This window comes from Siphateles boraxobius, unplaced genomic scaffold (genome assembly GCF_051911475.1).
Source record: "Siphateles boraxobius isolate OS27281-9 unplaced genomic scaffold, OSU_SipBor_1 12, whole genome shotgun sequence".
In the NCBI taxonomy this organism is placed as follows: domain Eukaryota; kingdom Metazoa; phylum Chordata; class Actinopteri; order Cypriniformes; family Leuciscidae; genus Siphateles; species Siphateles boraxobius.
In genome coordinates, this window is record NW_027508722.1 from 15066735 (window position 1) to 15077500 (window position 10766).

A 10766-nucleotide genomic window follows, 5' to 3' on the forward strand; every position below is an offset into this window, starting at 1 on the left:
GTAAACTGTTTTATAGAATATTGAAGGTTGTAGAATGTAGAAAGTGCCATTAACTGACTAGCTCAGTGAGTTCATAAAGATGCCAGACTGCTGTATATATTTTATGCGCTATTTATAGATGCATGCTTATGCCATTAATTACTTGAGTTACAGGTACTTAAGCTCTTGCTATAATATTTACTAATATCAGTAACCCTTTCCAAGCATGCTTGTTTCAAACTCCCCTTGAGCTCATCCTAAAATCATTAGCCATTATGTTTAAGGAAGTAAAACCCACTTCTTTAAATGCTCAGTGTCATGAGATGGTCATCACTGCTTTTAACATGATTAGCACTTAGCGTTTGGGAGACCAGATGCTTTTAAGCTTCAGACTGGGAAAGGAGTTATTTGGTGGGCCTACATAGTACTATATACAAATATATAAAGATAACCGAGAGCAGCAGTAAGTGTGTAAGTTATTGTCAACTAGAAACTTTGCAGCTGATTTGCTGAAAGAAGTCAAACATCAGAAAATCAACTTGATAGTCTACAGCTTTCTTTTCTCTCTTTCACCAATGGTTGCAATAAAGATGAGTGCAGGATCTAAATGCAGGGTTTTAAAGATTCAACATAGAACTCAGGACGAACTCAGAACTAGAAAACGACAACAGAACAACCAAATTAAACGTGACAAGAACTGACAGTGAACTTAAAGAAACAGCTTAAATACACTGACATATCCCCATCAAGGAGGCACATCCTAGCGTTTCATTAACTATAACATAAAGTCAATTTTGCCAAAGTTTCACCAATGTGACCAAGCCTTAACCTTGTTTCAGTCATAACTTAATTTTGACAAAATTTGTAGTTTGCCTCAGAAGGACGGTAAAATCTACCCTACGAAAGTAATACGACATTTGCCTCTTAAAGTCTGATAATGCAAAAATAACAAATATGATCTTCATGAAGAAGAAGCTTTTAATATGGTTCATCTCCATGAGTCAGTTCGTTTTACTGTAGCAGACACTTTAAATATTTTTGTGGTGCTGGTTTGGCAAAAATTGTAAATGCTTTAGCCTACATTTCAGCTGCTTTAATGCAATACAAAGTATGGAAATGTACTGAACTTTTTACCTTTGATTTCTAGTTGGGTTTCTACTATAAAAAGCTTTCTATCATTATTACTTTCTTTTTCTCTCTGTAAGTAGTTTGTGTAAAAAAAAAAAGCTCAAGAAGCACACTGTGTCCTAACCAGACGCGATGCGATAAGATTACAGCGACAAATAATTTAGGCTTATTTGACTTCATGCAGCTCTGCGCAGACCGATCGGCGGCTGACTTGAAGCAGTGCATGCTGGTTAGAAATTTTGTCCGACTTGATACAGCGCAGACGCCACGAGACTGTGACGTATGCCATTAAAGTACCGCAAGAGCGATTCGAGAGTAGCCAGAGAACTCAGCCAGCACAGCTTCTCAAGAGCAGCTGCACAAGCTCTGATGACGACACAGCTGTTCCACGGTTGGCCGGATTAACCGCATGACAATGGTCACTTGTGTTTCGTATTTATTCGTTATTAGTTCCACTAAAGCTCACAAATCATTTTTTTCAAGAGTACAAATCAAGAGTAAACACTCTTTTCATGTAGTCGCGATGTTATATTGTGTCATGTTTATCAAAATAAAACTGCTCCACTTCATTGATAGGAGCTATAGGCTTATGTGGAACTTTATTCTTGTTCAAACAGACGCTCTATGAAGCAGTACTTAAAGTATTGCATGAAAATGTGTCTGAAACATCTGTGTGTTTGGCAAATATTGCATTTATTTCACTACCGCTGTGGTAAAGTATGCAAACACCACGAGAGCGATTAGCCTGGCTCCGCCCTCCTACGTACTTCCGCTAAATTTTAGTTTTCCTTCAGTACTAGGTCTGGGATTGTGCTGTAGTCTTTGGTTTTCTCCGATCAATTTTTTACCAGGCCAATCAGCGAACAGAGGGAGTGGCTGAGAACGATGACGTTGATGTCGTGCGTTATTTTGAGTTGTAGTTCAGTAATGCTAGTGGAGAAAGATCCGAGCGAAGCCATTCGGTCCGTTGTGGCAACGCTGCCGAATATCAAGAAGTTAAAGCCGGAGCAAGAACAATCTTTGCTTAGTTTTGTTGGTGGCCATGATGTTGTGGCCCTCCTACCCACGGAGTTCGGGAAAAGTTTGATTTTCCAGCTCGCTCCGTTAGTGGTGAATGAGTTGGCTAAGGTGAAGGCTAGGCATACGTCACGACCAGACGTTAGCGATTGGTTATGGCAGATTCAGTGTGACTCTGGGCAGATTCAATAGTTTTAGACTTCAATAGAGTACCCGCCTACAAGGAAGTTAACGCTCGTCAATGGACCGGTGCCCGACTCTATGTACAAATGAAATTTACGAGAGTCTGGTGGGACCAGGCTAGAGAGCGGTCACTACGGGAACCAGAAAGTGTCCGACTTCACGTCTCCGTTTGCAGCTTCTCCCCGCCTGCACACGGCAACTCTCCCGATCGGTTACATCCAGCCGCAGCCGATGTCAAACACACCTTTTGTCTGTCCACACTAGACGCGATGGCGACTGCGAGATGCGAGATAAAAATCAATCAAAACCCACAGCCAATCAGAACAGCGTGTGGGCGGGCTCTCGCGGCAAGAGCAGAGAAGTGTTTTTGGTGGTCTAGTTCGGTAGGTGGTGCTGTTACAAAAAACTAGGGTCCTGGAACTGCGGTCCTAGAACTAAGGTCCTGAAACTGCAGCCTCCTGTTGTGCAGGAACATAGAGTAGCCTAATCTTAACGGCAATCGTAAGAAAATGGATAAGTAGGCTACATAATCAAATTCACAAATATTACACCAGTTAAACATTATTCAAATACATAGGCTACTGAGTTACTAAAACAATCTTTGTCAAATAATAGCTACACTTGTTTGTTTACAGTTTGAACGTTCTTGTTTTGATTTCTTTAATTTCAAGATCTGAGGTGAACTATCCATTGTTGCTTTTACAGCTACAAAGCTGGGAGCACAAAATGATATTTAAAGTCACATTACACGCTTTTAACTTTAAATAAAGCACATAAACAGTACCTGAGATTATCATTGCCACACTTTGTGTTTGTTGTTCCAGCGCAACGTCGCAGAAAAATAGAAACCGTTTCTAAAATAGAATCGTCTGTTCTATTTCAAATAAGAAATTCCAACACAGCATCAAATTTCATGTTGGTGGAGTTATGGGCATTATGCTGTAAATAATAAGTGAACAATAGCATCAATATAAAAATATATCTAATTGAGGAAGTGAAATGTGCAAAACTGGATTTTCTGAACTGTTAATGTCAGGAGAATAAGTTTTGCCTCAAAAAATGATCAGGAAAAATATGGATTAGAGTTCAGAGCAGTGTGACAACAGAAGGGATTGGAGTGAGAGTTTTAAATAAAGTTTGACTGTCACACAGATGGCTCCCCCTGTGTGCTCTGAGCTACTAATTCATCTTAAACACATTTGGCCAGCTGGGAAATCCCTCCAGAAGAGCAACACTGGCCTCAATATACTGCCTACCTGCTCCACAAATGGCCACACACACAAACACAAGCTAAACAAATTCAGCTTGGACGTGTGTTAGTGTTTATACAAGCTAGGAAATAATGTGTTCTCCTGAGAACTGTATTTGGCAATGAAAGTAGTTCACTCTTAGCAATGAAATATCGCATACAGTTCACTGTTAACAATAAAAGTTCTTTAGTGCAGAACCTCAGGTTCAAGAAACCATTTTTGACTGTATTGGGTTCTTGAGTTGCTATATGGTTCTTTAGTGGTTAACAAAGTTCTTGGTGTTTCATTTATGGTTCGTCAGGTCAGTGTGTTGATGTGTTTTTAAAGAACTTTGTGGAAGTCAAAAGGTTCTACAAAAAATATGAGATGGGTAGAAAAAACCTTCAATGCTTTTGCGTTTGTTCGCAGAACTTTTGCATTCTCATTTCGCAGAGAAACACAGCATTCGCTTGCAAATCTTTTGCGTTTGTTCGCTAAAATCTTTCCATCACAAAAGACAAGGTTTCCTGGGGAGCACAACAACATAAAGTTTGTCGGGGAACGTAAAACATTTTTAGAAGAGAATGCGAAACCATATAAATATAAATTTTCTTCCCATCTTAATCTCCCCCCCCCCCCCCCCCCCCATCACTTGTCTCTCTTTTATATATTTTTTCAATTACAAATTTATTTATATATATATATATATATATATATATATATATATATATATATATATTTAAATATATTTTCATGGCTGTCAAAGTTAACATGTTAACAATTATGATATTAATAAAATGTGTTGAATATAATATTTGTATAAGTACAATAAAATAAAAAGTATAATATTAGTATTAAAGCTGATTATTTCATTTAGAAAACAATGTTGTAATTTTATTTATTAAATATTTTAAAAATATTATTTCATATTTAATATCAATTATTTAACATCTGTTTTCACAAATCTTATACATGCAAATATACAGCTGCCTTTATATTTTAGGAAGGGGACCAGCTGTAAGCAGGTCCAGAACAGTTTGAAAACCTGTATCAGGCTATAAAATATGTTTTGTTATAAATAGAGTGGATATGTATTGCCATGTTGTGCCTTTGCAGTTCCTTATGCAACATGCACATTTATATTTTAATCAATGCAATACACCAAGCATGGCATTGAATGCAAGAACTGAAATGCATGTTCTTTATGTGCTAAGCACATAAACCCTGCGAGAGTGTCAGAGCAGCAGCAACATGTCAAGTAAAATGCAGGGAGGTTATATTTATATCTGCAGGAAAAAACTGGTTGTGTGTCTTTTTATGGAGGCCAAGAAGCATGATAATAGAAGAGAGATGGAGCGACAAAGAAAATGAGAAAAGAGATAATGAATGACAGCATACTAAAACGGAAAGAGAGATAGACACAGAGACATGCCTTCTGGCTGTAGATGAGGGCCACAGCTGTGTTTGGTGTGGTATTTTTAAACGCATCAATGCTGCTCCAATCCTCGCACCGCGCCTGACCTATTTATAGCCTGAGCCGGCCATTGTTCTATTTCTGTCACCTGTGGGCCATGCTCTTGTTGATTCACATGCAAATCAGCCTCCTCCTCTCTGCAGCAAGTAACTTGATGGAAAACGAGAGGGAGAGAGATAGAAACAGGAGCTGCAACTCTGAAGAAGCGGAGAGCCACCTTGGAGGACAAAAAAAACCTGTTTGAGAGGGAGGGAGGACCGAAAACAGTGAATCTGACACATCGGAGAGAAAATAACAAGCAGTTTTGTCGGGACAAGAGGAAGGCAGAGCGCAGAGAGAGTGAGACTCTCCTGCTGATTCTCAGAGCCACTTAGGTGTCGACTGGAGAAGGATCGAAGAGAGGAGATGAGCAGAGCAGAGGAGGAGTGAAGCTTTTTAATGTTAGTGAGGGAGAGCACTGTCACTCTTCGGGTGTCGCTTAAGAGGAGGAGGAGGAGGAGGCAGGGGCGAATGTTCCTGGTCTCTTGAGAGAGAGAGAGGGAGAGACAAACACAGAGAGAGACCGAGAGAAGAGGAGGGGACAAGCTGACAGCAACACAGGAAGAGCTGGGCTGGCAGACGATGTGCTGCTAACTGAAGTACTAATGCTCCAGACCATTTACGAGGCCGACTTTTGTTTCTCTGCAGACGGCATCGGGAAACACCGGCTGCCTCTGACCCCTCACAACGCTGATATGCACAACGTCAACAACTCAGGTGACTGGTTTTTAGATCTCTGTCAGTATTTTCTGTATTGAGATAACAAGGATCACATCCTAAACTTGTGGCAGCATCATCAAGAGAGTTTTACTCTGCTGGGTTGCAAGATTTTGAGTTCTGTAAGATTGTGTTTTTGATGTTATGATCTCTGAGGGGAAAGTTTTCAGGAGAGCAGCGTTCTGTGGATGTGTATTAGTTGGTTTAACCTTAAATCACTAAACTAACAGGGAGGCGGCTTGTGGTATGTGTAATTATCCTGTCAGACGTCATTTCGGCAGAAAGCGTAGGTTATAATGGGCATGAAAACAGAACGCGTACAGGATGTTATGCGACTTTAGCCTTTAATTCAGGAGAGAGGAAACTTCCTGAGAGAAAAACGCTGTCAACATGAAAGGCACGTTACTTTTTGCATTTGCCAAAGACAATCAACCCGTTCTATTTTTGACCTGACACTGTTTGCTGAGAGCTCGGGTCTGACATCATTGAGCGAGTGTGTGTTTGCTTTATTGTCTAAAATTTGAGCGTGACTCATCTTTGCTCTTTGCTGTTGTTTCTGACTTGCGGTTGCTGCCAGAAAGCTGCTCTCACAACCTCTGACCAGTTCAGAATGTGGTGTTCTGTGAAATCCATGATATGAAAGTTGAGGTGAATTGGGGGTGGGGGTGCATGTATTGTATAATAAGAAGACAGATGGAGTCATTTCAGTTCCTGAAAGAAGGGTGGAGGGCATTGCTTCACCACTGACTTTTCTCTCTTGCACGTATCATTTCAGAACCGCAGGAGATCGTCTGCCTAGATTTCAGCTTTGTTGCAACATAGCTGAAATTTCACTGAATTTTCTAATCAGCACAAGCGTAGCATAATGCAATCCTGACATTCTAAATATACACCATTAGAAAAAAAGGGTTAAAACCCTTAAAGGGTTCTGTTAGGCACTTCATATATATATAACCTTTTAGGGGTTCCCATCCCTTTATGGATTTAGTTTTAATTAAATAATTTAGTTTTAATTCATTTTTCATTTTAATTAAATATTATGAATGAAAGATACTTTATCACTACGTAAAAAAAATAACCCATTTAACATGAAAGTAATACAGACATTCCTGCTTATGAACTTTCTTTTCACAAAATTAGTTAAGAAACCTAGGGTTCTATATAGAGCCACATTGAACCCTTTTTTGAAGGGTTTTATTCAAAACCTCATTTCCGTGTACTGTGCACAAAGCAGAGAAAGACTGAGCTGTCGTCTTCAATAAGGCTCAGCGGAGCAACCTGTTAGGAGGCTAAATCCAACCAACCAGGTCAGTAGGACGTCCCGTTCCACCCATCAAAACTCTGATACCGAACAATTCAATTAATGCTCATCTGTCCAGTGAAAGCCCTTTACAGGCATGTGAGGCATTATACAGAAGTATGAGGTTAAACAACAGCCACCCGAGTGAGGCAGGCAGGCCTGTTGCACGCTCTATGGGTCAGCTATTATTAGTATGTTATTTTCAGCTTATAGCATTAGCGTGCTAAGATTAGCCACCGTGGCGCGTCGCCATCATACCATCTCCACATACTCTTAATATAACCATACAGTGGAACAGTTATTAACAGAGTTTTGTCACCGTCATGTGATATGCAGTCGGGTTTAAATCTGTTATTGTTAACGAGGGTCTACTTGTTTTAAAAAAGATTGTTTCTTCTTTTTGTGTTTCATTTCTGTCGTTCTGCTCGATGCAAATAGCATCTCTGCAAAATTCAAGGAGTGTAGAGTAGCCTATCGGAAGTAGTTCTCATAACAATGTGATCTTTTCACTGTGTGATCAACGATCAGATGAACTGTGTTTTGGTAACTGAGGCAAATAGGTCAAGTTAAGAATTTCTTAAGAGTGCAGACTTAAGGATTTATTCTGTAACACTAACCAAGCTCAAGGAAACAGCTATTTGTAAATATGTGATCAGACTCGAGGCAGAAATCTATGGGAGAAATGCTGCTGTCGGAAGATGTTTATTGTAATGCGAATGTGCTCACTGTCAGTTTTAAACCATTGAAGCTAGTCTTCGAACAAATGTAATAGTCATTCTGATTATTTGGATCAAAGCAAACACTTTAGAGGGCTAAATATTGTGTTGAATCAACAAAATATATTGAACGAACAGGTGCAAAACACAGTGTCTCAAGTGTAAAGAACTCATAAATCTATTCTATTACACTTGCAGCAATTTTATGCTCACAGAGCAAGAAGTCCCTTAATGTTGGACAATTAAATGATTTGTTGCCATTCTTGTGGTTTTTAATATATTTCTGAATAAGATAAATGGCTGTTTATGCATCATCATTCTTTTATCTGTAGCCTTTCACTCTATGACCCCAGGTTATTTTACTTTAAAAAATGAGTTTTGGATTATGCTAATGACAGTGATAAGCAGGTAATGTGAACATGCGGTCTGTGGAGAACTATACAGTAGAAAATTAAATATTTTGTTGGGCTGTTATTATGAATGTAATATGCACCATTATGAGTGGAATGACTCTCTCACTGATGCCTAATGTTATGGATGTGATCACATTTCTTAAATGTGAGCTTTATGTGCTATGTCTTATATATATATATATATTTGTGTGTGTATGTACAGAATGTATGTTTGTGTAATGAAAATAGTTTTTTTTGAAATATAGGCTATTTTATTTAAACCCTCAAATTTCTAAATAAAGTATACAATGTATGTCGGGGGAAGGCTATTTTTAAATACACCAGGAAAAGTTATTTTACCAGTATATTTTTCTGATATTTTTTTGGTGCAATTTCCTCCCCCCACATTTTATAATGCATCCAAAAATATACCCGAAAACATATTTTTTTGCTGAATGGGATGATCTGGATTCCCCCTGTCCTGTTTTTGCTGTGAGGAATAAGCTTCTACTTAAAAATACAGCAGCGTTTCCTGCTTTAGACACGCCTGCAGCTCAGAATAACATCAGCCGTAATGAGCACTCAGTCACCGCAGCATATACAGCCAAAAAAGCATCACCCTGTTTTTGCTAAGAAGCATATCGTATCCCCCCCAAACATAAAAAAACTGTTACTGACAACAGAGGTTAAAAAATAGATTTCCATTTAACTGTGCCGGAGGCTAATTTATAGGGCACCTGATTATTTTGCAGCTTGTTATCTGTATATAAACGATGCGCAGGGTAGGGCAAGTCTCACTACAAGAAAGGTTAACATATGCAGAATTTGAAGCATACTAAAATATAAGCTTTTATGCATTATTTTTTTTTTTTATGTCATGAACCATAAAATTTAATTTAGTTATTCAACATTACCACTGCCTCTGTCAAGCCAATTTAAACTTAAGTATATTTCCTATAAAATGAAAAGGTAGCAAATCATTTGTGACACATTTCTCCCAATAAAAAGTGTCATGTATAGACGGTTCATTAAGATTCTTATTTAGTACCTTTTCACTTAACGGTGTGTGGGTGGTTTCCTTTTGTAGCTGGATGTAGCACTACGAACTCAACGCTTTATCTCTGCATTCAACAGTAATGAGAAACATGAGTCTATGAGAAATGCATTGCTCAAGGGATTATGGGAAATGTAGTACAGCAGATGTGTCACCATATCCCTTGAGTCTGGCCCTCTGGGGGAAAGAGAACCGTTTGGACACAGGCCAGGATGCTTGTCATCCCTTCCTGCTAAAAATAAATCAGGGTGCTTACGGTCTTCGAACTTGTGTTTACTGATTCAGTGCCACAATTCTCCTCTCATGTCATTCCATACAGTTGGGAATTGATAAGTAAAACCACAACTAAAGAAGATAGTTCATGAAAGCTAAGGTGCTTGAAATGTTTGTGGTGGGGGGTTAAGGGTAAAGGGGCGGGCCGCCCAATAGCTTACATAAATTTGTCGGGGTGCTTTTATTTTTGCCCGAGTTAAAATTACCAGATGGCTCCAAACGTTTGACAGTCTTTCACACATTCCCTATATTAAGAGTGTGCTCAGAAATGCAGTTATATTTAGCACAGTTACTGCTGGTTTGCGAATCTCTTTTCAGCTCAACTGGCGTTAATACATCAACAGCTCTTCTTGGCTTCATTGCACATAATGTTCTCACGAAGGCTCAAGGCCAAAACACAAGGTGTGAGCATGTTTTGTCTCATAACATTGATTTAGTGATGATGTCAGGTGATGCAATAATGGACTGCTTCCCACTGTACTCTCAACAAGTGCCTTGTTGACAATTAAAATGGAATAAAAACATGCACGTCATTGCGGTTCTACGGCATCCAACCTGTTGCTTCATTTACTACGTTTATTTAACAATAAATTATGAAAGCACAGTGGATTCAATCAATATAGACCTAATCCAAACAGAACAGAATATTAACAGAAACAGTTAATATTCGGTTCGCTATAAATGGGCTAAAACATGCTTTCTGTACTAAAAATGAATATGGCGATACTGTACTAAAACACAGCTGAAGTTTCCTGAACAGTGCATGAAAATCTACAGCATGAAACAACCAGCGCTACCAGTGAAGTGCGACTCCTGAACAAAGTGAATAGCAAATCAAAACAATCAGGGCAACAAGTCTGGTTCACAAACGAATGACTCTTAGTGAGTCAGTTTTTTGGAAGTTCATTTACTCGACAACAGCATTTTGGGGGCGTGAAAACACAAACTTTTATAAACAAGTTTCAAAGTGCACATTTTTGAAAATGATACTGTACAAAAATGCGAATTTGTGAAAATGGTGACGTCATGCGCAATTTTATGCATGTGTATTACGTGTTCAGTCTATTGGCACATAGTGTTTCTTTATAAAGTGACATTGCCAACTACTGGCCTGGCAGCATAATATGCCAACACTTTATTTACTATTTTTACTATGCTAATAACTATAATTACATGGATAATTACATGCATCTAACTATTTGTTTACTATTGCTATTTAATGCATAATTAAGATGTATTATTGCATAGTGTTTGTGCTTCCTCAA

At 38.7% G+C, this 10766-nt stretch overlaps 1 protein-coding gene across 5 annotated transcripts in view; it reads left to right on the forward strand.

Annotated features, from left to right (window-relative positions):
* The window catches only part of hdac9b (histone deacetylase 9b), a 57943-nt gene that overhangs the window by 23725 nt on the left and 23452 nt on the right, over positions 1-10766 (forward strand). Inside the window, exon 3 of one of the 5 annotated variants that reach the window (XM_077209186.1) lies at positions 5698-5766. The exons of 2 other annotated variants lie outside the window; for them this stretch is intronic. In XM_077209186.1, the coding sequence (XP_077065301.1) occupies positions 5698-5766 (69 nt within the window). Of the gene's footprint in view, positions 1-5169; positions 5767-6999; positions 7074-10766 lie in introns of those variants that run through there. 2 more of the 5 variants (XM_077209183.1, XM_077209185.1) reach the window with 2 other exon arrangements.